The sequence below is a fragment of the Micromys minutus genome (genome assembly GCF_963924665.1).
Source record: "Micromys minutus genome assembly, chromosome: 17".
Lineage (NCBI taxonomy): Eukaryota > Metazoa > Chordata > Mammalia > Rodentia > Muridae > Micromys > Micromys minutus.
In genome coordinates this window covers 12340564-12367508 of record NC_137952.1, presented here as the reverse complement: position 1 = coordinate 12367508, position 26945 = coordinate 12340564, and the positions used below count along the sequence as shown (strand labels likewise).

Sequence of the window (26945 nt, the reverse complement as noted above, 5' to 3'; positions counted from 1 at the left end):
AAGCCAGAATGAATGAATGAATGAATGCATGAATGAATGAATGAATGAATACACTGCTTTTTGATTTGAGAATGAGGAGACAACTCAGTCAGCAAAATGCCTGCTGCCCAAGCATGAAGACCTGAGTTCAATCCTTGGCAACTGAAAAAAGCTGGGCATGGTGGCACACACAATAACCTCAGAGCTAGGAGGGCAGGGCAGGGTGGATCTCTGGAACATGAGAGCCATCTAGCCTCGCTTAACCAATGAGCCCTGGATCCTGGTCAAAGACCTTGACTAAAAATATGAGATCAACAGCTCCTAAGAAAACATCTGACGTTGTCCTCTGGCTTCCACATACAAGTACATCCACTCATGAGCACAGGCTCTGTACATATACACACAAATAAATGCCTAAACTGCAACAACAAGAAGGTACACGTATTAATGGCAGGCTGAACCCCTTCAAATCTAAAAATTAGATTTTTTTGGCCTAATGTGGGTGATGCATTTCCCTACGATTTTTTTTCCTCGTCTACTTTCCTATCTTATTTAACTAGCATCTCCATTTCTCCATATTCTTTCCGTAGCCCACCTACCATTCTCAGACCCACAGCGTCCCTTACCCTCTCTCTGCATCACATGATAAAGCATGCGGCCCTAGATTAAGTGACTGGTGATGGACACATGACTCTGATGAGGCTCATCAGAGTTACGCAGCCTTGGGGACAAAGTTATTGTTTGAGTTCTCGGGGAAGTCAGCTTGGCCCTTCTTCTTCTTCTTCAAAGGCAAGGTTGTTGCAGCCAGTTTATTTAGAGGAGAGAGCCAGGGAGGGTCTCTGAACTTCTGAATCAAGGACCAGCAGAAGGCAGCCCCACTCAGAACCTTATGGAAGTAAATTCACTTTGCTTAAATTGGTTTGACCTGCATCTGCAACCTGCAGGGTCCTGATACATAAACTTTAAACAGAAGTGCCCTTAAAAAGTGGCAACTTTACAGCTTCTCGGCTTCGAGCAAATTACCTGGAACATAAAGAGAGTGCACTGGACTCCCAGAACACCTCTCCAGCCTTGAATATGAACCCAATGCTGTTTCTGGCCTACTGACTGCCAGCTTAAATGCCAGGCCCCTCCCTTGGGGACCACTGCTCAGGTAAGCAGGTTCTGGGTAAGAAAAAACCTCTGGTCCCTCAAGGTAATTTTGGTCCTGGATGGCTTACTCCCTGGCCATGAGACCTCGTGGGAATACTCTATGGCTCTGTTTCCTTGAGAAGAAGCACAGGGTATAGAGAAGGCAGTACTGTGTGGTGGGGAGGAATATGGTCTGAGTCAGGTGAAGCTGCACATTGCCAATCTCATCCTCAACTAGCACCGGCTCTTCTGAGCCATAGCTGATCTGTAGACTGGAAATAAATCACAGCAGTACAGCACAGGGTGGGTTTGGAGGCTCAAACAAGGTAGACCACACAATGTGTAGTGAGGGGCTTTACATAAAGTCACAGTTAAATGGTGAGTTACAGTGGTTGTGATATCAAAGGAGAAAGAACATCAACGGCGTCTGTAAAAGTCATAGGCACTCTACTGCTGTCAGGGCTGGTCTAGCTGCCTCTCCTACACCAGTTAGAGTCATCGTGAGGGATAAAAGCAAGAAGCTTGGTGGCATTAAGGTACCCGGTAAATTACACCCAGTCTGCAAGGAAAGGGGTGGGGAGAGGGAGAAGAAAGGGAGCGGGGAGAAAAGAGAAAGAGGAAGAGGAAAGAAAGAGAGGTACCAAGGAGGCACAGCAATGAAAACCCTGTGGTAGAATTGCCATTTCTATCAATAGTTGAGGACATTTCCCAAGAAATATGGGAGGGTTTCAAAGACACTGCAGGACTGGGTGGTTCATGGAAAATGCTATCAATAGCAACCTGTTAAATGTTCTGGAGGCCTGGAACTAGTCCCAGGCTATGCAGTCAGGCCCCGCTGAACTTTTCCAGAGTTCTATTTGCAAAAAGCCCAACCGAGATCTCCTTCCTAGCTTTCCAACTTAACAGACTTCACTGACAGGATGCAAACGTGCTTCTTTGTGGACAAGACATTCCACTTTCTTAACACGGTGGCTGAAATTTCCAGGACATTCAGCCATGAAAGCCCTCCTGTTACTACTGGCAAACCCAGCAAACGAAGGGTGCTGGGTTTCCAGCAGGCTGCTTACGGTAGACAGATAGTTCGGGGGAAAATCCAAAAGGCCAGAAAAGTGTCTCCCTGACTGAAGAGAATTTTTTTTCCTTTTTAGTTTATAGACTTAAAACACACACACAAGCGCTCGCGCACACACACACACAAACACACACACACAGAGCTAAGAAATACCCTCCACAAACATATAAATGGGCCACTTTAAATCACAGAAGTATTGCTTAATATGGAAAAAGTTCATGCTTGAAAATCAGGTCCATAAAATGGACCTACTTCAGAGGGAGGCTTAGAGAACAGCCCCATTTGAAGCTAAAGAACTCAGCTCAGGAAAATAGATGGACTGTTCTCTTCTCTTTCCTAACTGCAGCCTGTATGCCAGCCATGTGTATTTTGGATTCCTTCCCACCCTACCATGATTTCCTGTCAAAGTCTGGGTCCCATGGTAACTGGAGAAATTTGGCGTGCTGGCTCCCTACGCAATGGCTGGCCACACAGGGGATGCCAAGCGGGTATCTCCTTCTCAGCAAACATGTTTCTCTTCCAGTTCTGCACTAAAGTGGTGTTCTTTCTTACAAACTCTTACTAATAAAGCACTCATTCTCCATACGGATCTACCGCCTAGCCTCTCTTACTTACCTGGAAGAAAGGGAAACCTTTTTTCCAGAGTCTTTAAAACACTGCGGCATGGAGCAGAGGCACCGCAAAGCTATCAGAAACACATCAAGGGCATGCCATCTAGCAGACACATCCAGCGGTTTAGCAAAAGCACAATTTCACTTAGGGGTGGACGGAAGTTACCCTGGGGAATGTCTCCTTAAATGAGGGGTCTCAGGAACACTCTGACATGAATCACACTTTAGATGTCTGAGATTTATACTTTTTTTTTTTTCAGATCTCAGTCCAAATAAAACAGCTTCCAGGACCATGTGAACCCCTGGTCCCAACCTGGCTTGCTAGCCATGGTCTTCCAAATGTAGTGCCCAGTCTGCATTGCAACAACCTGCTGACCAAATGTAGTACCCAGTCTGCATTGCAACAACCTGCTGACCAAATGTAGTACCCAGTCTGCATTGCAACAACCTGCTGACCAAATGTAGTACCCAGTCTGCATTGCAACAACCTGCTGAATGCATGCTTTTGGCTCAAAGCTGCTCACGGTCACTGTTGTCTCTACACTGTACTTGACATGTACAGTGTTCTGTGAGCTGCTCACGGTCACTGTTGTCTCTACACTGTACTTGACATCTACAGTGTTCTGTGAGCGGAGGGAGGAGGTTCTATGGGCAGATCCCAGCTTCGGGCTCCATCACTGACTCAGCGAATTTGCCTTTATAAGTTCCTGGAACGCCTTATCATCTGCAGTCCTGCCTTCTTCATGGGGGCCTATGTCAGGAAAGGGCATAAATACCACTCAGAGTAAGGCCTAATGTAGAACATGCATCACAAACTCTTACCCCCTCTCCCAACCCACCCCCCCTGCCGCAAAACAACCCTCAACTTGGGTATCCTGTTTTTTTCTTCCCTTTGACTTAAGGAAATATTTATTGTTGCACAATTTGGGGCTATCATAGAGGGCGGCTTTTGTTTAGTTTTGAAACAAAGACTTCAGCAACCTTGCACTTCAACCAACGTGGCACCCAGGGTACACCAACCACCAACTCAATTTAGAGAAGCAGGTCCAGCCCAAGCCTCTGCTTTGCAATAAACTATTGGTTTTGCTAATAGAGCAAACAGACTCACCCTGAAACACAGGTTTGGGGAGGCAGGTATCTAGAATGCTCACTTACTGCTCATTCTTCTACCAACATGCATGAAGACTTGGTTTCTAGCAGAAGTCCTGCAAGCTACTGGGTGAAAAACCTGAAGTGTGTTCAAGACAGTAGAACACAGAGGGCACAGGAAACAAACGCTTCAAAGTCAGCAGGAGCTTGAGACTCTGGAGCCAACACTGGCGATCAGATACAACACAGCTTTCCTAACCTCATGATACCTGTTGGATAGATCTCTCACTGTGAACTTCATGTGCCCCGTCCTATTAGATTTTCCTAAACCAATGCTATAACACAGCCCTACACTCTCAATTTCCACATAAGGAAACTGAAGCTCGGAAGGGTTTCTTAAATGGCTTCAGCCCTAAAAGTTTAGAATTACTGATGGGAACAAACACCAGACCTCTGGGGGTACTTGAGTTGTATGTGGGGGCTGCTGACAGGAAGGACCACTGGGGACCTGAGATCCTTTTGTTGTTATCATTTTGAGGGCTCTGACATTGCAGGCTGACCACAAACTTGTGATATTCTATAGGATGAGATTCCCTGTCCTCCTACTTTTAGCTTCCAAGGGCTGTGTATCATAGCAAGTAGTCTGGGTAGTGTTGGGCACTGGAGACAGGGATTTATGCATAGTAGGCAAGAACTCTACCAACTTGGTAAGTTGCACACACATGTACGTAAGTGACAATTCACTGGTCCCAGTTCAACATACAGGAAAAACAATACTGCTACCTCAGATTACACAGCTGAGTCTGAAATGGAATCCAGATCTCCCTAACTTCAAAATCTGGGCTCTTGTCTCTGTCCCTTTATCACAATCAGAGAAGAGGAGCGAGGCCTGAGAATTACCTGTACCCAGATGACACTGACCTGGAAGCATGTGACTGGGCCACCTCAAATATCCTCTATGCTTCCCCGTGTTAAGGAAAAGGAACCATGGGTAGAGCAAAGCCACAGGCAGGGGTTGTGATACTTGGCAGTAGCAATGAAAGCAGTGGGAACTAAGACCATCCCAAGGCAAACACCATCAGCTCCAACCCTTGGAAAGAAAATCTCCCAGCTAATATGAATGCTCCCAAAGTGACTAATGAAAGCCTTCCATCTGGCACAGCAAGGACAAAACAACCCTGTCTTTGTTCAGTGAGTTTAGACTCACACAGGCACTTATGCCCACGTGTTGCCCCAAACCTGAGAAGCAAGGCAGCCTGAATATCCTGACTGTTCTGGGCTCTCTGAAAAAAAAGCCACTGTGGTTGGAAAAGGAAAGCCTTGGCTCTCAGGTATTTTACCCAAAATCGCAGGCAATCACAGAGAGCATCGGTGGAAGCTCATTGCATAACCCAGGTGGTCCATAGCATGCTAATAATAAGTAGCCACCACCAGTTGGGAACCCACTAATTTTTAACCTCAGGTGCATTAATTTGATTTGCCATAATCCTTCATCTGTGACCACTTTTAATTAGTTATAATAATGTGAAATCACCTCCCAAGACAAAGCTAGAGCTGTGGCAAGCACAGACATCTAAACCACACGAGTCTCCTCTGCCTCTCCTTTCCCCTCCCCATAAGATACAGATAGTCATTAACTGTGTTTGACCCTCATGTTCCCTTTTATGGTGCATTGACCTGGCCTGTAATATATTCCTCAAAGTATTTTATACCTCAAGTATACCTCAAACTAAAAGTTTTCTTTTAACTGTATAAAAACTGAGCTTACGCTTCTCACTATAGTTTTGCTATGGTCCGTCCTATTCCTATTTTTTTTCACCTAGCCTTTCACTGCCAAGTGAACCCACATATTTCATAAAGTCACTGTTTTTAATTTTACTCTTCTGTGATGCAGAGACTGAATTATAGAGCCATCATTTTTTTTTTTTTTTTTTAGGTGAGGGGTCTAGTGCTGACCTGTGTCTCTAGCTCCAAATTTTATCTTTACAAAACATACAGCAGACACAGCTTTTGGTCTTATATTATAAATTAAAGTACAAGTGGGACTAGGGTATTGTAGTTCAGTAGTAAAGTATTGTCAGTCATACACAGGACCCTGGTTCTGGCCCTTGAGGCAGAAGAAAATATAAACAAAACAGAGAAACTTGCCTAAAACTACACAAAGAAAGGAACCTGAACTGGACTAGCAAATCCTAGACCTCTCCCCTTAATGTTCATGATAAATACGAGATGTACATTGGCCTTATATCAGCACTATGCCTACTGTACCTCCATGGTGGCTAATATCCTGGGTACTTATAGGCCAGGACTTCATCAAATATTTTTGAAAGTACTAGTCAATTCCTGTAACTACCCTAGGAAGTCAGTCGTAGTGGCTCTGTCTTACAGTGTTGGCTGGGACATAGTTAAGCAGTTATTCATTAAGCAAGAAGTAGACCCAGAATTCTGAATGCAGGCAATCAGTTTACGAAGTTCCACCCTTTAGCTCTCTAGAGGATGTTCGTCTGAGTATGTCAATTATCAGACTGAGACACATACCAACTAAAAACGGGCCTGTGTTTACACCCCGGGTGATGATGGTAGCATTCTCAGAACCTAGGTCCATACACTAGGCCCATCTAGCAAGTATATCTATGTGTAGGGGGTGAGTAGGGGAGGGAGCAGGGGTAATAAAGAAGGACAGCAGATCAAAACAGGAACAGCTCACTGAAAAAGAGCAAACCAGTCTTAGCTGGGTCTGGAGGGAAATGAAAGGCTCCAAAATAGGAGACTAGAAGGGAATTAGCAATGCCTCGAGGAGAGAGAGCACAAAACATCCTTTGTGGAAAACTCTGACACTTCTTACAGGACAGGAATTATCTGGCCTATTCTAAGTAGCTTGCTGGATTTTTTTTTTTTTTATGGTGGGTTTTTGTTTTTGTTTTTGGTTTTTTTTTGCATTCTTATTTACTTAGTGTGTGTATGTGTGTGTGTGTGTGTGTGTGTGTGTGTGTGTGTGTATGCATGCATCTGTGTCAAGGCACGTGTGTACAGGTCAGAAATAACCTACAAGGGTTGGTTCTCTACTTTTACTGTGCAGGTCTCAGGGGTCAAATTGAGATCATCAGGCTTGGCAGCAGGTGTCTTTACATGCTGAGCCATCTCAGCCACCCTTGTGTACTGACTTTGATTCAAGCCTTCAGCATGGAAAGTGGAGCTTGAAGTCTGGTGGAAATAAAACTCAAATGGCCCTTTCACCTGCCTAATGAGTGAGTGACCTTGGACCACCCACTTCAACTGTCTCTCTCTACTCCTCATATTTTCATCTATGAAACAAGATTAGTAACAGGCTCTTCAGTTCATTGTCGACAATGATTCCCTGAGACAATCGACAAAGATCACTGGAATCTTTCTCATCTCCCAGAAGGCACTGGACAGATATGTCTACCCACTCATTGGGTGTGGCTGAGAGAAGACTGCTGACTACTATTGTCTTTTCCAGGCTCCCCAAGATCCTCCTCCAGTAGCCCTGATCATAACCTCCGTCCATTACTCAGACAGAAGACAGGCTAGTCTCAGATACTAGTCTAATCAGTCTCTCTTGGCCTGGACTTTCCCGACTGATACACACTCAGAGGTTCCTGGAAGAACCCCACTGATAACCAGAAAATACAGTCTCCCATTTTCCCAGTCATCGCAACCACCTGAAACACACTGAAGAATACACAGACTTTTTAAAACATATGAAATTAGAAGGGGGGCATGTTGGAGGTACAGTCAGGGCAAGAGATGATTAAAGGGGTGAACATGGCCGGTAAGGGGTAAACATGGTTATATATGGCAAGTATACTGCAAACATGAAAATGCCATGATGAAACACAGTGCTCTGTAAAAACACAACACACAGAAAATGTGAATAGAAATACGGTCACTACCAGAAATTACAAAAGAGTTAGTTTTGAAGGAAAAAAAAACCTATCACCCAGATAATCTAGATCTAATTTTAGAGGTTTAAAATTAATGTAGTCAGTTAAGTACCAAATTTAAGTACCTCAAGGATGTTCCAGCAATCAGCCAGTCATATGAATGGTCAAGTTAGAGGTCTCTTGTATTTTTGGAAAGAGGAAGATATATATGGGCTCAAATCAACACTATGCTCTCCCTCTCCCCGTCTCTGTCTCTCTCTGTGTCTCTCTTTCTGTCTCTCTGTCTCTCTCTGTCTCTCTCTCTCTCTCTTTCTCTTTCTTTCTCTCTGTCTCTCACTCACTCAGTGGACCTCAACACAGGTAACAGCCAAAACAACTGGCAAGAGTCAGAGTTACCCTTTAGCCAGGGTTGACTAGGGCCTAGGGAAGCCACATAGGACAACAGCTTGGTCAGCATTGGTCATGTTTTCCAAAAGGTGGCCACAAAGTGATACAATATCCTGGCCTTGTGTCCTTCCTTTTCTTAGAGGTTCTCTCTGTGAATGGTACCTCCTTCTAGATCAGGCATAGAAAGAGAGAGGAGAGAAGGCATGGCAGCTGGATTCCTCCAGTGCAGATATATGCCTTGAATAACTGACTAAGGCGCCTGTATATCCTGCACATAGTTCCAAGTTATTTGGAGTTCATCCCAAGTGTCAGATTTGGTGCCTCTAACTATGGACAAATGAGTGGCAACTGCACAAACACATGACTACTTGACACCACAAATGAATCCTATAGAAAGAAACCGGTTCTGATTACACTGCATGACTGGGCAGTACTGCTTACCCAGCCTAACACAGCAGGAGAGAGCAGGCTGGTGGTCACCTGTGAGCTTCTGGAATGACACTGTAGTGTACTTTTTAATCTCTGCCACCCAGGGAAAAAAGGAAGAAAGAAGACCACATGGAGCCCATGCTATGCACATGTAATTTACACATGGCTGTAAGTGTTAGCTCCCCTCCAGATCTCTTCTGATTTAAACAAACACTAGATCAGCAAATAGAAAGTGCAAACAGCCCATGGCCGAGTAAGGTTCCCCAACTTCATTCCTAGAAACACAAAGGAGGAAGGTGGAAACTGCAGCTCACTCCTGTAAGTGCTACATCAGTCCCACCAGAGGACATGAGACTGAGGTGTGAGACTTTACTGTGTCCCATCTCGCCAGGTCCTTACAAGCACACCACCAGGTAGGTTCTCTGGATTATTCCTTTTTACAAATGGGAGGACTGAGGTACAGAAAGGTTAAATCATTGGGTATGTTATCTTGGGTAAATGAGTGAATGGTGACAGGTTAAACCCAGGCCCCAAGTGTGGACAGACACTCTGCTCTCTACAGCTCAAGAGGCTTCTCTTGGTTTCAAAAATGTTCCTTCCAAATTTCCCCTCAGCCAAGAGCCCAACAAGGGCTCAACTGTCTCAGTTCTCACAGTGCAGGGCACAGGAGATACTCAAAACCTAGAACTCTGGGATAGTGCCAAGAGTTTCTGATGATCACCCATGGTCTTGGTGGTAGCATCCTGGGCAGTGCTGACAGGCTGGCCTTGGGCAAGAAGCCCTTAAAAAGAACACACCCAGAGCATGGAAGGAAAGGCAGTTACTCAGGGAAAGTGCGCTCTAAAGAACAAACACTGATGTGACCAGGGAGCCACTCAATAAGCCAGAGAGGAGAGCCCAGCGTGTGAAAGAAGCAGACCCTAAACCTGAGGACACAAGTCCCGGTGACTGGAGCAGCAATAGCATCAAGCCCATCCCTTTAGAGTGCTTAAGGGTTACTTACAAATGGCTACCTCTGGCTGCATAAAGTACCCTGGCCTCCACTGAGGGAATGTGCTACAAGCTTTGTCAACTCTGTGTAACAGGCTTTGTTTTATGCACACCTTCACCATTTTGTTTAACCCTGGTGGAATCCCCATGAGGTATTTCTAAAACCATTTCACTGACAAGGGAACTTTTTCAGAGAAGCTAAGTGACTTGCCCTAGGCCACACAGCTTAGAAACCATAAAACATAACCTTGTGTGAGGGGTCCAAAGGTTAGAGCCACAAAAATCAATGACCTTAATCTCTCCTTCCATGAATCTTCCTACTTGTGCAAACAGAGGACTTTCTGAGAATCTGGGGAGTAGTTAAAACGTTTAGACCCATGAAAACCCAGAAAGCTGGCCCAAGTGACCAGCTGGTGACCTATAGTCTAATGGCATGTTGTCTCATAGAACTGTCTGTGATGATAGACGTGTTCTATATCTGCCTTGTCCAGCGGCCACTGGGCACTCGTGCTGAAGGAGTCCTGGAAAGGAGACTTCTGTGAGATGTTTAATCGTACCAAATTTTATTATGTTTAAAACTTAATGACTCACATGTGGCTGTGGCCATATTATTGAGGAGTGACTTTAAAGCTTTTCATACATGTTCCTAGGCACCACAAGAGGAGGGTTAGGAGAAACCCCTGCTTCCCTGCGGCAGCCCTTGTATGAATGAATAAAGAAAAATAAAACTCACTTCAGAGCTTTAATCTTGGAAACTGCAGCCAGGAGAGAAACGGCCAAGTCCTAAACAAATGGCCTCTCACCACCCCCACCCCTACCCCCATAAAAGAAAAATTAAATGCAGAAAAGGCCCTAACGTAGTTGCTTAGGAAAGGCTGCTACTTTCTGTAAGGATGAATGCTTTTGGCTTAGGATGACACAGGACTCAAGTGTGGTAGAAAGGGAAGAGCCAGAAGAGTAAACAAGAGGAGGCCAGCCATTCTCTGAGGTGACATAAATCCAGAGGAAATGGACTCAAGGAGCCAGACTCTTCCAAACATTCTTCCTCTTGAACTATTTTAGGCAACCACTCGGTTTCTCAAAGGTTATTGCATTCACTTCACCAGAGAAAAGGGTCCAGCTTTAAACAGGCAGAGGACACCTCCAGCATAGCCCCTGTGGCAGGCCAGCACCCCACCAAGGCAGACTATTTTAAGGCACCTAAATGGCTCCCTGTTCTAAGCACAAGACATGCTTGGGCCTCTCACCCTCCTTACCAACCCCATCATTTCTTCACTAATAAAATCACCCTATGCTTCTCTCAGCCCAGGTACTTCTGAGGACAGGGGAAGGGAGGCAGCGGGGTGAAGGAGGACTCAAGCCAGGCCATCCTGTTTTTATCAATGATACCCAGGGGCTTGTCTGAGCTTTAAGCTCTTCAGCAGGACTACACACAATGAGTGAAAAGAACACATACAGTGGTAAGACATGTGAGGCACACAGCCCAGGTACACTGTAAGGCTCAGCACTTCGTAGTTTACGTGCCAGACATGGTCGCTGACACTATAGTCTGCTGGCTCCTCTGGGGGAGGAGGACACAGGAGTGTTTGGGAACTCAAGAATCTGGAGGAAGGCTGCCTGGCTTTCAGTATGTGACTTGTGAGCCCCAAGCCAGTTACTTAACCTCTTTACAGTTTCTGCATCCTAGAGATGTAATTAACAGAAGTTTTGCCTAGATTAAATAGCATGACCTCATGGCAGCACTGCCACACTCCAGATCTCACTTTGCCCTTCCCAGGTAAGCCCAGCACTCCAGGCTTTTCTTGGAGATCTCTGGGGGAGCTCTGCAGATGAGGAGTGATCCAAGCTCATCGCTAAGGGGTGAAGGAAAGCCATCAGCCTGGGTGGGGCAGAAACAAGCACCAGAACAGTGATGCTCTGCCCACTAATAATAGCGAATGTCTGAGTGCTAGCCATGTTCCAGACGTTCCCAAGCACTCGACCCACGCCATCTGAGCCCTTTCCACACCATTTCCTTCAGAGTTTCTGAAGGAAGGTCCTTACATTAGTCACACACACATTTATTTTTAAGCTCTCCAGGTGATGGTAATATGAATCTTTGGGTGGGAATTAATGAAAGAGCTACTAGATGAAAACTGTAATATCCTTAATTAATAGCAGAGGAAAATTGAGACACTAGGTGGTCAGGCAGTGGCAACCATAAGATCCCATCCATAGCTACCCTATGCCCCCACCTTCTGAGGAGAATGCCCTTGGACACACACAGTGTCATAAGAACATTCTTTTCTGTATCAATTCCTGACTCACTCTGACTGACTTGCAAGAATTCAAAGCTGCCTAAACATGGGATCTAGTTTTTCCAGAAGTGAGGAACATGTATGTAAAGTTACAAGTAGTCCACAGAACAAGTGGGCCTAATTAAAAAGATCATATGTTATTGACCAAAAACAGCAGACCTTCATGTATGCTATTGGCCATCTAAAAGGAGCTTCTTTAGGCCACCAACTTGCCCAAATCCTACCCAGCTTCCTACTTACTATCTCTGTAGGTTAAGTTAGGAACAAACAACCAAATCCACACTTGAGTTTCTGGCTTAGTCCTGCCCATCAATACTTTAGGGAAGCCTGGCCCATCACTCAGTTTTTCCTCACATGTCAGACTGTAGGTAAATACCATTGGTTCTGACTATAAACATACCCATGACCACCCTGTCCAAGTCCTACCCTTACCTTGCCTGAGTTCTTCCCTCTTTTACCTCAATGATTGCAAAACCCTCATGCCTGATCATCTGATTTCTACACTTGATACTAAAGTCCAGTCCCAACATGAGCAGAGAGAATAACCTTATTAAACTGCAGATCGAATTGTGCCAATCAGCCCAGGTTCATCACAGCACACTCAGCCTTAAAGACACAGCACTGCTATGCGATGACACTATGCTGTTTCCTCTTCTCATGAGGAACCCAACCACACTCATCTCGGTGTTCTCCATAGCAACCAAGAGCACTTATGATTCTCTACCGGGAGCTGCTCTCTCCAGCCATGAGGGCCTTCACTGCGGCTCCTCCATCGTGCCTCCTGTCCTCACTTTGAGCAGGGCCAGCACCTCCCTTCCTGGACTTTATTCATTTGGTCTGCCATGCTCCCTGGATCACTGCCCAGTCCACAAAAAGTATTCAGTAAATATTTGCCGAACAAATGATGCACCCCAAACTGAACTTTCCTCCCGGCTCCTAATCCAGAGTCCCTATGAACTGTAAACACTTTCTCCTCAGAGACTAGCTAAGTAGACAGTATCATCTGGGAGACTTTACAAAGGTCCCATGACAGGGGGCTAGTCTGATGAGTCTCAGAGCAGCTCTACCCCGGGGCCTTGTATCTCACTCCTGTATTGAATCCCAGCACAGTTCTGGCTTGTCCTGCCTGCCCCGGGGGGGGGGGGAGAATTAAGTCCAAAAGAACAGCTGTGAGCAATTTGCTTTCCAATTTTGTCTCCATGTATAACTTGATCTACCCAGCTCTGAGATGCAGAAGAAACCACCAGGTCCCCAGTTCTTACAAAGACTCCCTGCCTTACCTGGAACGCTTCACTGATCTCCTTGGGATTTGAGAGGTAAGCAGGGAGGACATGAGCCATCTCCTTTAACCTCACCTCTCATCCTACGCTTCCCAAATCCTGCTCAAACTCTGAGACTGAGGGGAGAAGTTAAAGCCTGAACACCTCAGCTCTGCATCTTGGCTTTTAGAACTCCTAGCCTCCTGTCATCCTCGGTGACTCTCATTTCCCCTCCCTTTTGAAAAACCAGGCCTGCCAACCCCAACAAACAGCATTTAAAAATACCGTGCTGGCTTATGCAGCAGTGACTTCTACATTCCTCACAATGCCTATCTGTGTCTCGTAGGATAGAGAAGGGTGTAGGATATTTATTTTTTTTCTCTAGCTTCTCCCCTACTATAAATACCCTAGTCTGGGTACGCAGGCTTCAAACACCAGCTGTATGAAGTCACCTCAGGGCTGGACCTCACCACAGTGCTGGCCTGCCAGGGCCTGGACACAGCTGTCAAGCAGTTTGTGTCAGCCAGAAGTACATGGAGCTCATCCTTCTGAGAGAAGGCGAAGTAAAACCTAAGTATAACAATCACAACAAATGCTAATGTTAAAAAGATGGCGTTTAGTCTCACTAGCCAGCTGGGTCTCAGAGGACAGTCTGCTTCCGCCAGGGCTTTTTCTTTCCTCGGGATACTAATTACAAGGATCGACCCCAGGGAAATGATTTCACAGAGTTCTTGTGGGGTCCAGAAAATTTCGAGACAAAAGGGTCACCAGAGAATCTACTCCAACCTTCTCATACCACAGAGATTAAAAAAAAAAAAAAAACCTGGGGTGATTCACTGCAGTCACAGAAAGGGCAAGCTCCTGTCCAGAACCTTCTTGGCCCAAGTCTATAGTTCTCTGTGCTGGATTTGTTCTAGACACTTGTATATAGTCTGCTTAGTATATAAACATCAACTTATGGCTGTTCTCATAGAAAATACTGATCTCATACTTTACTTTTTTTTAGAAGGCTTAAACCAAAGAGTTCCCCACGAAAGGGGCTAGGGTATCGCTTGGTGGAAGATCACAAGGCCCTGGGCTGGACCCAGCACTTGAAAAACAAGCTTTCAACAAAAGCTTTTGTTGGGATGGTTTTCCTGTCTCACACTCTTAGAGGTTCGATTTCATCTCTCCCTGGACTCTGGTTTCTATCGCCAGGACTTCCAAGTGCAGTTCCCCTGTTTAAGTTTTGTCCTCATGAAACTCTTCTTAGCTAACGTTTAGAAAGGAAGACCTTCAAGTCATTAGCTACATGTAAGTCTATATGGAGTTCTGCTAGATCCTCACAAAATTTATCCTTTTTAAGTGACAAGAAAGTTTCTTCAACACACTGGGGTCAGGAAAAGGACCTAAGGTGTTAGCCAAATTAGTATGATCTCTGCATTTTGCTGTCGGGGCTTGACTAAACTCTAGGGAGTCCAAACCAGATGAAGATCAATTATAAAATGCTTCTATAATCTCAAACAATGTAACACAAAAATCTTTTATTAATATTCTAGAAACACATCATCAAGAGCCAGAAAAGAACTCCACATCAGAAATGAGCTGTCAGCTGCTAAGCTGTACACTGGAAATTGAGCACACCACGCTAGACTTAAAGTCAATAAAGAGGTATGAGATCCTTTTAGCTCATCTTGTTTTAGACTGTTCCCTACTTCCATGGTGGGAAATTCGGCAAGAATAAACTCAGTAGTCTACTTTAACAAATTTACCACTCCCAACCTTTATTATGTACTGGGATCACTTTTTCCCAAAGAACTAATCAAGTCGGAAGCCAAGTTCAACAAGAGAAGCGAGGCTGTCCTTCAGTTCAAGTTTTCTCATTTAAAAGTCTTGTATTACTTTCACAGCTCCAACAGCGGACGGGTGCATTTTTGAGGTCAAACTTTCAATCAACAAGCGGGGTAGCAGGAGGTCTGGGCTGTGGTTAGGATGAGCAGCAGAGCAGACACACTCCGTTTCTGAATTATAAAAATAAGTTTTGGAAAACTCTCATCCGACACTTTGGCAGCCTTCTTCACATCTGGATAAAAGATGTGAATTTTTGGCTTTATTTTTTAAAGTTTTTTTTTTCCTGTGTTATCTCCTCTACTCTTCCTTGTTACGTAGCTGAACCTCCCGGCCAAGCAGGGTCACTTGCTATCACTCAAAATGCATTCACTGGCTTGTAGGTCTGTCCCATGCTGTCCCTTCTTTCTCTTTCTTGGTTGAAGCTCTGTTGTCCACGTTTGCATTGGCTCGAAGGCTACATTTTCTACAAGGAGCCTCAACTCCCTTCCAACCACTAGGGTGCCCGCCCTACCACCTTTGTAAAGCTTCAAGACCTTCCTCTCTGGACTGGAAACTCAAGCTCCTTTGCAGAGAGGCTGGGTGGCTGAGTGAAATTGGCTCGTGAAAAGTCCAAAGATGGGTGACATCGTGTGATTAATGGGGACCGTCAGCACCATTTCCATATTATTCCAAGATGCCAACCGTCTTTGCAGGTATCCATATGCATACTATGCTGTCCCTCTTACATCATGAACCCCTCAAAGCAATGCTGCCTGTCCTCCGATCCTTCTTGCTTGCCTTCCACACAGTCACCGCTCAGCAATGTAGTTCATGGAGGATGCTGGGGCATTTCTCAGGCTAACCTGGGCTATGTTCCTTCATCGAGTCAACAAGCAGCTCCAAATACACAAAGTTGAAAACCCACTTAGGTTTTTTTAAAAACAGGCAAAGCCGGGCCTGGTGCTACAGCAGTTAGTGAGTTTAACAAAAAGGGGGGTCAGAACCTTGAAGTCATCCTTAGCTACACAGTAGGTTCTAGGCATGTCCACTTTACTACAACTCTGCCTTAAAACAAACAAAAACAATTAATCAAGGTACCTATATGACAGAAGAGCAAAACAGAAATCACCTGCCATCTGCATGGCTCAGGAATTGGATTCAGTAAGCCAAATCCAATACCCACGAGAAAACTGCTCCCACAGAGTCTAGAGCATTAAACATGAATTGCTCTTGTTACCTGGACAGAGGTGGACATGTACTCAGTGGGAGAAAGTTAACCTCACTGCCAGACTGCACTGTCCTAGAGACAGTCCCTCCTGAACAGAGCATGAAGGTGCTTTTTCCAGACTCCATAACTTCTTCCTACCTCCAGAAACCAAGTATTAGTCATCAAGGAGAGCCCTGTGACTAACACTTGCAACCTGGGATCTGGGTCATGCTCCACCCTACATGAGAAACTCAAGTAGTATGAGTCTTTAGCAAAAGGGAAGAAAATTAATGGATTCAATTAGAGTTTTTTTTTAGTCTCTTATAGAGATGCTTATTAAATATTCACAGTCATCCCGCGAGTTGGCTATTACAGTCCTACCTTACAGAGCAGTGCTTTCCAATCAAGGGTGAATTTGTTCCCTATGGAACATCTGGAAATGTTGGCAGATATTTTGGGTTGTCACAGCAACTGGTAGCAAGAGAAGTGTTATGAAGAAGCATCTTACAATGCACAGGACAGCCTCATGGCAAAGCACCATTCACTACCAAATGCCAATCGTGCCAACTTTGTTATATAGAAAACAACGCACAGAAGTTAAAGAATTTGTCCTACATCCCATAGTTCACAGATGAGGCTAGGGAAAATCTCAAATCAGCAGCCTTGCCCCAGGCTATACTCTCTCCAAACCTTCAGAATCTATAACATCCCTGGGACATGGAATATTCTTCAGGTACAACCACCCTGGGCAGAAGAATGGGCCCCTCTTTGAGTAGCAGAAGAAAGAGAATTAGGATGCTTTGCTTGAGGACATAAGTTCACTAACAGTCAAAGCAGTTTGGGAGGCCCAACCTGTGCTCTAAAAGCCAGATCACCCCGGCACAGTGCTGTGTTGATTAGGTTTTCGTTCTATACTTCTAATACCAAATACAGTAGCCAGCTGGACACAGTGGTGCACTCTAAGGAAATCAATGTACCCTTCAGAAAGTCTTTTCTGGGCCTGGAAGATGGCTCACTCAGGTTGGATCACTGGGGCTCACAAAAGCCTGTCTAGCCTACTCAGCAAGTTCTAACCAGGCCACAGAGAGACTGTCTCAAAACAGACAGCAACTGAAGAATAACACTGGAGGTGTGAGACTCCTGACTTCCACATGCACACCCACCCACATATACACACAAATATATACATCCCCAGAAAGGAAGGAGATGGGATTGGTTGATTCTTCTGCACACCCCCAACCCCTTGGGGACCATTGGCCCATCGAAGTAGCTTTTGCAGCTTTCCCTCCCTTGCATGCACCCCAAACTTGTTCACCCCTTTTAACCAAGGAGTATCACTCTGGCAACCCTTCAGCTTTTCCATATAGCTGAATGTATTGATCATCTAGCAGCTGCAAGTTGTTAAAGCACTTCCCTCTGGGGCAGCGAACCTCCCTGCCTCTTCAAGAGTAGGAATAATGGTGCCTTCAATCAATGGCATCTCCAGTGTGTACTCTCTGGGCCTGGAAAGCACTGGCTGGTCTGAGGAGTTTAGAATGCCAAGACACAGCAGGCCATTTACAAACAATATAACAAGTAGCAGCGTTGCTGTGCGTTTGACCCAACCTGACATTCAAAGAGAGTCAAATACTGACCTGTTCCTTGCTACTTCTGATTCTATGATTCTTTATAGGAGAAGTGCAGATTTGAGGTTTGAGCAAAATAAGGCTTAGCCCTGGCCCAGCAGTCATCGCTGAGCTGTGAACCGGGAGCTGCTGAGGAGCTCTCTGTGAAAAGCATCCTATGCACAGCAAGTTGACAGGAACTCAGCACAATACCGATCAGAAAGCTTTCAACTCAATCCTCCCCTTGACTGCTCTGCTGCCTACTGGATATCTGCTATAAAACTCCTGCACACTAGGTGTCCCGCATGAAAGGCATCTCTCTAACCTGAAGCCCTCTAACTCACATCCCACCCATCTTACCTCGGGGCTTGGGAAGCATCTAGGAATATAGCAACCAACTGAATAATGTCCTCCCCGTGATATGCCCATCCCCAAATAATGCTTCTGTTCATCAAGAGCTTGAACTTCTCTGCTCTTCTAACATGTAAAAAAAAAAATTCAAATGTGATTTTTGGAGTGAAACACACTGTGCGGTTAAAAACCTATAGGCATCCCTACACTGGAAGACTGCCTAAAAGTTAGACATTGTGCAGGCTCTGGGGAGATAGCAAAGCCTCTGAGGTCAGAATCTGATGGAGAGGCAGGAGCAGAAAATGATTCAAGAATATACCCTGGGTGCTGTAGAAACTTCAAGAACACTTGACTCTTTCAGCTAAGAGTGGGGAAGTCAGGTAAAGCTTCTAGAGGAGGCCTAACAATTCCAACTTGTTACTCATGCTACCTAGGGCAGGGGCTGCATTTCTGGGCAAATGGGGGATTCGGGGAAGAGGATAAATTAGTTTTCATTTCCAAAGCTTGCTTTGTTTCAGTTCTGCAAGCTCCCTTGGCTATAATACAAGTCAGAAAAAAGGGAGGTGCCCTCCTCGCTCAGTCTACCCAGGTGTTAAAACTGATTAAACAGCAACTCACAGCTCAATTAACCCTTGCTCCTTTGGCTAATTAACCCAGTGGAAATCCATCCTACAATCTCTTTGACAAATGAAGGCTACAGCCAGAACTTCCATTCCTGCTTTAAACACAGCCTCTTTATTTCTTTGCTGCAAATGAGATGTTGACACATGTCTCAGGTGGTAAATAAGTGAATAATTCAGAGAACCCCTTAGTCACCGTCTGCAGTCACAACGCTCCTTAGACAGCAGCGTTCATATTATCAATTACTACGAAGGAAATTTCAGAGAGGCCTTCCTTGATTGCCACTCAAACTGTTCCCACCTATCACACTATCTGATCCTAAACAAGCAAGCAAGCAAACAAACAAACAAAAAAATAAAAAATGTCACTTGGTAGGAGGGGGCAGAAAGACCATGGGTTAGAAGCCAGTCAGGGTTTTATAATAAGATGGTATGTAAAACACACACACACACACACACACACACACACACACACTCACACACACACATACACACACACACTCTCACACATACACTCACACACACACTCTCACACACACACTCTCTCACACACACACACACACACATACTCTCTCTCTCTCTCTCTCTCTCTCACACACACACACACACACACAATGGCTCCAGTAAGCATACCAGCAAGTCTAACAAGCCAAAGTCAATCCCAAGAACCCACACAGTGGAAAGCTCCAAGCTGTCCTTGGACACCTCCATGTGCCATAGTACGCAAATGCCCCCTCAACATAATAAATCAATACAATTTTAAAAATGTAGACCCGAACAATACCACCACCATTATTAAGAGTAAGTCTTGGTCTGCTTTTTCTTGCCCCCTCCCCACAGGATTACACACTTTGAGAGAAGGATCAGCACACCACCACTTAATCCACTGTAGTTTTAACAGTGGGGCACAGTCAGTGGTGAGTATTTGTTGACTGCATTGTTACTATTTACTGAGTCTTTACTACCTGCTAAGATCTTTGTGATTTCTATCCTCATGCCAGTCTTGCGAGCTAGGTATTATTATCTTCCATTTTACAGATTACAAAACAGAGGCCTTGAACTATGAAGAACTTTTACCCCCAAGTCCATCATAGAGGTAGGCGTCAAGCTCTTACATTTGCCACCGGGACAGAGTATGTATGCACTCCACATACAGCGAAGGAAGAAGAATGTTCTCACCCCATCCCACCATTTAACTGAGAAAAAGAAACTGAATTCTCTCAATGGCCGTGGTCACTCATGAAATCTTAGTAAGAAAAATGGCCCGGAAGGAACCTAGAAAGGCTGTTCTGAATCAAACCTGCACACAGAGCTCCTTGAGAAGGAGGAGGACTAAGGGAGGGAATGAAAGAGAGATGTTTCTATTTTCTGCCAGCCCCCTGTTTATAAATACCACTCTATTAAAGAGGTTTCTCTGCTTCCCATAAGGAAGTCATGAAGATCTCAGAGTTTAATGACACCGCCCTGGGATCCAAGACATCAATACCAAATGATCAACAATGTATAACTCCTGCTTTTCTATGGAGCTGGTATCCTATTTTATAAACAGAACTTTTATCATCCATCTCAGGCTGAACAAAACCATATTTGTCTGACATTCTGAGTAATGGACAAGAATGGATGGATTAGAGCTCTTAAATTCCTTGTTGGAAGACATTAAAAGTTTAAGAGCTCTATATAGCTGAGTCAAATGCATGTGCCCATGCTGTAATTAGCAAACACAACAACAATACATATATAATTTAAAGGGAAGACCCAGCAGGACAAGAATACCAACCAGCACTCTCCCTTCCCATATGTAGCCATTCCCCACTTGGTCTTCAGCTGTATAAACTGTAACCTTGCTGGGATTTGGGGGCACTTTAATATAAAAAATGTTTAGAGCTCTTCATTTCTTTCCAAAGTGGTTTTAGGCTTCTCTCTGAAGACAGCTTTCCAACATATGCGATTCATTGCTTCTCTCGAAAACATTCATTTCGCTGTCTAAGGGGATTTAATAAATCAGCCTAGTCGCTGGTTAGTGAGACCACCCCATAGTTTTTATGTATAAGAAGTGGGCATAGAAGTTACGAAGGGGAAGACATCAGTCGCCTCTCCTGGAAGAATGCCTTAGAGACCATGGAACTCAGAGGGAGACGCTTTGGTGCTGAGCATCCTGGGGAAAGAAAGTATTCCTGCCTAGTGAAGATGTGAGGTGACAGTCAAATCATGGGGAGAAACTCCACCATCCAGTAAAGAAGTCCCAAGGGGTTTCGTAAGCAATGCTCATTGCCTGTGTGCCCTCAAATGGAACGTTCTCTGACCACTTTGCACTTGCAGGTACTTCAGCAGGCAGCTGCTCTTCTAAGACTTGGTTTGCAGTCAAAAAGACATCCAGCATGCTGGGCCCTGGCTGAGCATGAGGACACGCATGGGCTTTCTTTTGTACCCACCGTTTAATGTGGCTTATGGAGTTAGGGTTTACGTGCCTCTCTCCCAGGTTTGGTCCAGGCCCCACTGTACTGAGGGCTTCCCTCGGTACAGAACTCTTTCCCCTGGGCTATGATAACTGGATGGAAATCCCCTTGCCTCCACTTCCTCTCTGGAACTGGTGTTCCCAGTGCTGAAACCACAAACTTAAAGAATGAAGCATGATTATCAGTGGTGACATCATCAACTCTTGGACTGACCTCGACCCTGACCTAAGAGCAGGAAACATAAAAAGACAAATACTCTTGATTCCAAGAATGTTCTGTGGTAGTGCCAGAAATGAAACCCAAAGCAAGGAATATCAAAATGAGCTACCCTGAATAAATGCAGTGTCTTCCAAACTGAGCCTAGCAGGTCATTTGCTCTCATTGAAGGCTGATGAAACAAAGCTGTGTAGCATGCCAGGTTCTAAGTCCAGTTTTATTATTTAGTATCTGTGCAATCTAAGCAAGAGACTGAAATCTTGAGCCCCTTTGTCTAACGGGGATAACGCTATAGGCACTTTAAATCTTGAAAGAAGCAAAGCATTCACCTGTTCTCACACCACAATCAACACAGATGTGTGTTTTTCTATCTCTCGAAGTATGGGGACTCCTCCTTTGACAAGCAAACAAGTCGAGAGCACATATAGCTGGTGTCACTTAAGATTTCCACTCACTGACACTGTGACCTGATCACTCTAGGTCTCCTCCTTGAAGGTCACTCCAGCCACAAGTCCCAGGAACATTCCCCATGCTTCCGACCTGTACAATCAGGTTTTCACAGTACTCTCTTCTGACTGCTATGCTAGAGTGGCTCACAGAATTCAGGGAGGCACTTATCAATTCCCTGGCTTGTTTATAAAGGTTACAAAGCTACAGGTGAAGATCCCCATAGGACAATACACGGAGGCATTAAGTTACCCTGAAGCACCAGGAAACTTCTCTTAAGTTTTTTTTTTTTATGAAGACTTTATTATACATGCATGATTGATTAAAATCTTGGCCATTGACTGATCATCAATTTAATCTTTTGCCTTGCCTCTCTCCTCTTCTGGGAGGCTGGGACAGAAGTCGGAAGGTACTAACCCTTTAAAGACTGCTTTATTCTTCCTGGTGACTAATTCCCACCCTGAAACTACTACCTACAGGTGGCAAGCTCTTAGTCATTAGCATACAAGAATAGACTTTCATTTTGGAGATTCTAGGAATTTTTGGAGTTGTAAGCAGAAAACAGGGACAAAAAACCTAAACACACAGTTCACTGACTCACGCTGGCTAGTTTATAAAGGTGGTCATCACATACAGTGTGCTAAGAACAGTGGCTACGAGTGTTATTCTGTTTTATCATTCATCCTGAGTATGTGAAGCCACATCTAAATTTGACTTTTATCCCTTTCCAGAATCCACCTGGTCTCCTCCACCACCGACTTATTTGCCTCTGAAAGCTGCACACAAAGTGACTGTTCCAAGTGGACCATAAAGTTGATCCATCTTAAATAACAAATGATGCCAACCCCTGAAACTGCCAGGTAAGCAATCTGTTGCTGAATGCATGTCATGCCCTAAACTACCACAGCGGGCGGCAAGTGCTTTGCTTTCGCCTTTGGCACTGAAGCCTTGCATGCCTTCAGTTGGGGTGCTGCTACCGAGTGCTTCATTTTCCAGACTCCACAGCACACAACTGCCCATCCCCCATACTCCACTCCCACAATGTGGTTTACTGAGCCTGTCATCTTTCCTTTCAGGAAAGCCTAAAAGGCTGTGCATTTAATTCAACATGAGGTTTTAATCGAATGCTGTCTTGGCTAATGACAGCTGGAAAATTCGGCCCCAGGAGCCAGCAGTCTTTCTGGGAAGGAGATTCAAGAGTCCCTGGTTTCCTTCACCCCTGGACACATCGTATATTAAGAGCTGGGAACTCTCCCTCCACCTCCTGTCAAGGGCCCTGACTCTGAGCATCATTAAGCTCAGGGTGCAGCACCAGACCCTGGGCTCTCCACTCTCCTCTACCACCATCCATTTATCCAAGGCTCGGGTCTTCAGAGTACCGACCCTTGGGCTGCTTGCTGCCCCTGTGCTGAAGAAAACACCGGGAAGAACCACAGTAATCTGACCTATTGTGGGGTGAAAATAGACTCCTAAAGTTTCAACTAAACAGGGGAAAGCATAGCAGGCCAGCAAGCCTCACTTTAGAAGGTGGTTCAGGAGTACTTTGGTCCAAACACCCGTTCTCACCCAATTAGTGCACAGGCAACAGAACACTAATCACAACTCTATCCTCCAAAAGTTAGTTTGGACACCTAAAACAACCTTTGACAAGATGTACACTTAAGAATTCTCCCACAATTCCATTTCTCTCAGAGACATGCGGTTCACTTCACAGCTTGCTCCTAAGAAAGCCCATTCCTGGGGTGGCCAACCCAGCCTGTATGTTAATGTTCCCCTCACACAGCCCCGTGCTTACCATTGGCGTTCTTGCCGCAGATGAGATGCTCATAGGGTTGCAGGACTCCCCAGAGCTCGGCGTCGTTGTTGATGACCATCTCCAAGGCTTCAGCGGATACCTCTCCGCCTCCTGCCCCTCCGCCATCTGGGCTCTGGCTCGCCAGTACCCTGGCCCGGATCTCCTCCACCAGGTTCTCCATGCAAGCCGTAAGCGAGATGGCCGCGTACTCGTGGATGCGCACGGAGATGCGAGTGTCCACCATCCAACGGAAGAAGCGGCCCACGGAGAAAGTGAGGCCGCAGCGTGCCGACTTGCCCCGGCGTAGCCCATCCCCAGCGCTCATGCTGTAGAGGGACAACGCCTTGACCGCTGCCACTGCGCAGCTCTCGGCCAGCGCCCAGCTGTGCACCAGGCGCACCGCACTCTGCACCTCGAAGCGGGTGCACTTAGCGTGAAGCACGCTAAGGCGCTGCGCCTCCCGGGCCACGCGGATGAGCGCCCGGCGGAGGAGTCCGGCCAAGCGCCTCACAGCCTCGGCGGAGAACGAGGGCAGCCTCCGGCCGCCGACGCTTTTGCGGAGCACCCGGGCCACGTCTCCCTCGGTCCATGGGAACTCCTCCAGCTCTGGGAGCCGCGGGCAGCGCGAGAAGAGGTCGGCCACTTCGGGATCCTCGGGCAGCACTGTGTTCACCGTGTCCCAGCTGTTGTGGCGGCTGTTCATGGAGCCGGAGTAGCACCACCAGGCCGCCCCGCGGTGCTGCTGCGCCGAAGAGTTGAGCGCCTGCGAGTTGGACTTGGAAGAGGAAAGGCTGAGCGAGCGGCAGGAGTCGCCGGCCCCATACCCGGAGTCCAAGGTCAAGTCCTCCAGAGTCTTCAGTGTGGAGCTGTACGTCCCGGCCATGGGGAGCCTCCGCGCGCGGCCTCGCCGAGCGAGGGGCTCTCACTGTTCCATGCCCACTTGCCCCGGGGGCGAGGGGCGGAAACCAGCTCTAGGCTCTCGGAGGCGCCCTCTGTGCTCGCCGCGCCGCGCCTCGGGGCCGCAGCATCGCCCGCGCACAGGCCGCGGGAAGGTAGGCGAAGCTCTCAGCCAGCCGGAGCCCGACGCCGACCGCGTCCAGTCGCGCCTCTGTCAGCCAGCGGGCTTCCCCGCGCTCCTCCTCTGAACTCTCGCCGCCAGCCCTCAGCTTCCCTTATGGAGCGTCCAGAGCGTCCGTCACCACCGAGAAGGAATCCCGAGAGAACGGGGCGGCCACCGGAGAGCGAAGCGCCCGAGGTCCGTCCCGGACCAGCCGGTGAGAAAGCGCTCCACAAACTTCGACAGGGCGCGGGGTACAGACACAGATAGGTCCTCCGGAGCAGCCCGCATGCAAATACACCCGGACGGTTCACCAATCATCAGCCACGCCGGGGAAGGGCTGCGCCAATGGCTTCCGAGAGGGGCGGGAAATATGCAAATCTTACTCCGCTTGGGCGAAACCTCTTGGCTGGGAGGCTGAGGACGGGGTGTAGCGGGTGGGTTGCGGCTGAGGAGGGGAAGGAACAAGCGAGCGAGCTGGCAAGGAGGTGGGGCACAGAGACCCAGAAAGCAGGGGGAACCCAGAAAGCAGGCCCCAACGCTGAGGACTAAAAGATAAACGAGAAGGAAAAGCCCCTATGTGTTGTCCGTTTCTTGCCTTCAAAGCTTTAGACTTAGGCAGGTAGCTTCCAGGAAAGCAGGAAAAGAAAACCGGGAGACCTGACCCACCTTTCTTGTTGACTTTCTACCAAGCCCTTCCTCCTTCTCTTTTGAGAAATGAAAGCTATTCATGCTTGGAGGGAAGGAGAGAGCGCCTCCGCTTCTCTTCTCAGACCTGTCTGGTTTGTTTATATTGTTTTTAGGCTCCAATCGGAACAGAATATTTTAAGCTGGGACCTGGAAATGACCCGGTACCCAGAGGCCTGTGATCACACCCCGGTGTAGGTTCATACTGCTTTCCAAAGATTACTTCGGAGGTGGGAGTCCTATAGAATGCACGACTCCCCTCTTACCGGTGTCCTGTCAGGCGGATCCTTTTTGTCCGAGGTGGGAGAGAGCGCCTGGAGAGAAACCCGATGGAAACGAGGACCTGCGCCGAACACCTCTTTTAAGGATTTGCTGGAGGGATGTGCGGGTCGGCAGGTCTTTTGCCCCTCGGGGCTCGGTGCCTCCTGGGTCCCGCGAATTGCTGCCCTTCCAGTAGCACCCAGGTGCACTCGGAGCGGCTCGCTAGAGAGCTACTGATTGCACCGATCCACGCCCAGCTCTCGCAGGACCAGCTGCTCCCCCATAACTATTCAGACGCACGTGCACAAGCGTGCACCAGCCCCCTCCAGCAGAACGGCAAAATCAAAGCGCGGATTGTGCGCAGCGTTCGTCCCAAGTCCTCTTCGCCAGCTCCTGAATGGCTCCTTTGTGCTGGATTTACAGTTCTGACCTTGGGCCCGTGAGTTGGATACGAACTAGAAAAGTCTGGTTTGTCTCTTTCCTTAAATTAATGATCCCTTTCCCCGTAAAACGACTTTTTATTTGGCAGTTTTACTTCATTTTTCCTTTCCTGGGGTGCAGGAGACATTGCCTCCTGATGGTTAGAATTGGAAACAGAGTCAAGGGCGGAAGTGCTGTTCAAGGCATTAGCCATCAAATTAACAGTCGCATTTTATAGAGGCGAAATTAGAAGTCAAATTAGAGGTTCAACTTGTCAGAAAACAAGAAAAGCCGTTTGATGAAGTCAATAGCCATTATGTAAAATATAATAAAGGAAATATCGTCCTCTAGTGGATGTCTAGAGGAAATACAGTTTTTTTCTTTGTTCGTTTTCTTCAAAAATAAAGGCTTGACTGGAAAGGCACATTAACTAAAAGGGTCATTTGGAGTGCTACTTACACAAAATACCGGATATTTGTATTGATGTATTTAAATCATATGATGACTTAAAATGCAAAAATAAACACGCACAATTTGTACATAGGTGTGGTTATTCATGTCTGTAACCTCATGACTGAGGAGATGAAACAGGACTTCCATGAGTTTGAAGCTAGCCTGGGTTTTGATAAAAACCCAAAAAGAGGAAAAAGAGAGAAACATGTCTGGAGTTTCATGGATGTTAAACTGCCCCCACAGGGTTCTATACAGATAAATGGATTTCTTTAATAGATAGCAAGGAAATTAAGAGAAGACAGAGCAGCTCTATACATGAAAAGATTCCTAGAAGATACATCAACCAATCACAAGCTATAGAACTTACTTAGGTTTTTAAAATTTAAAACATAAGAAGCATTGGGCCAGAGAAG

The 26945-nt window shown here is 46.3% G+C and overlaps 1 protein-coding gene across 1 annotated transcript in view; it reads right to left on the bottom strand.

Annotated features, from left to right (window-relative positions):
* ABTB2 (ankyrin repeat and BTB domain containing 2) overlaps positions 1-24934 on the bottom strand; it is a 147113-nt gene extending 122179 nt beyond the window's left edge. Inside the window, exon 1 of the mRNA XM_080930967.1 lies at positions 23655-24934. Within this exon, the coding sequence (XP_080787093.1) occupies positions 23655-24537 (883 nt within the window). The 5' untranslated portion in view covers positions 24538-24934. The remainder of the gene's footprint in view (positions 1-23654) is intronic.
* Positions 24935-26945: the final 2011 nt, after the last annotated feature.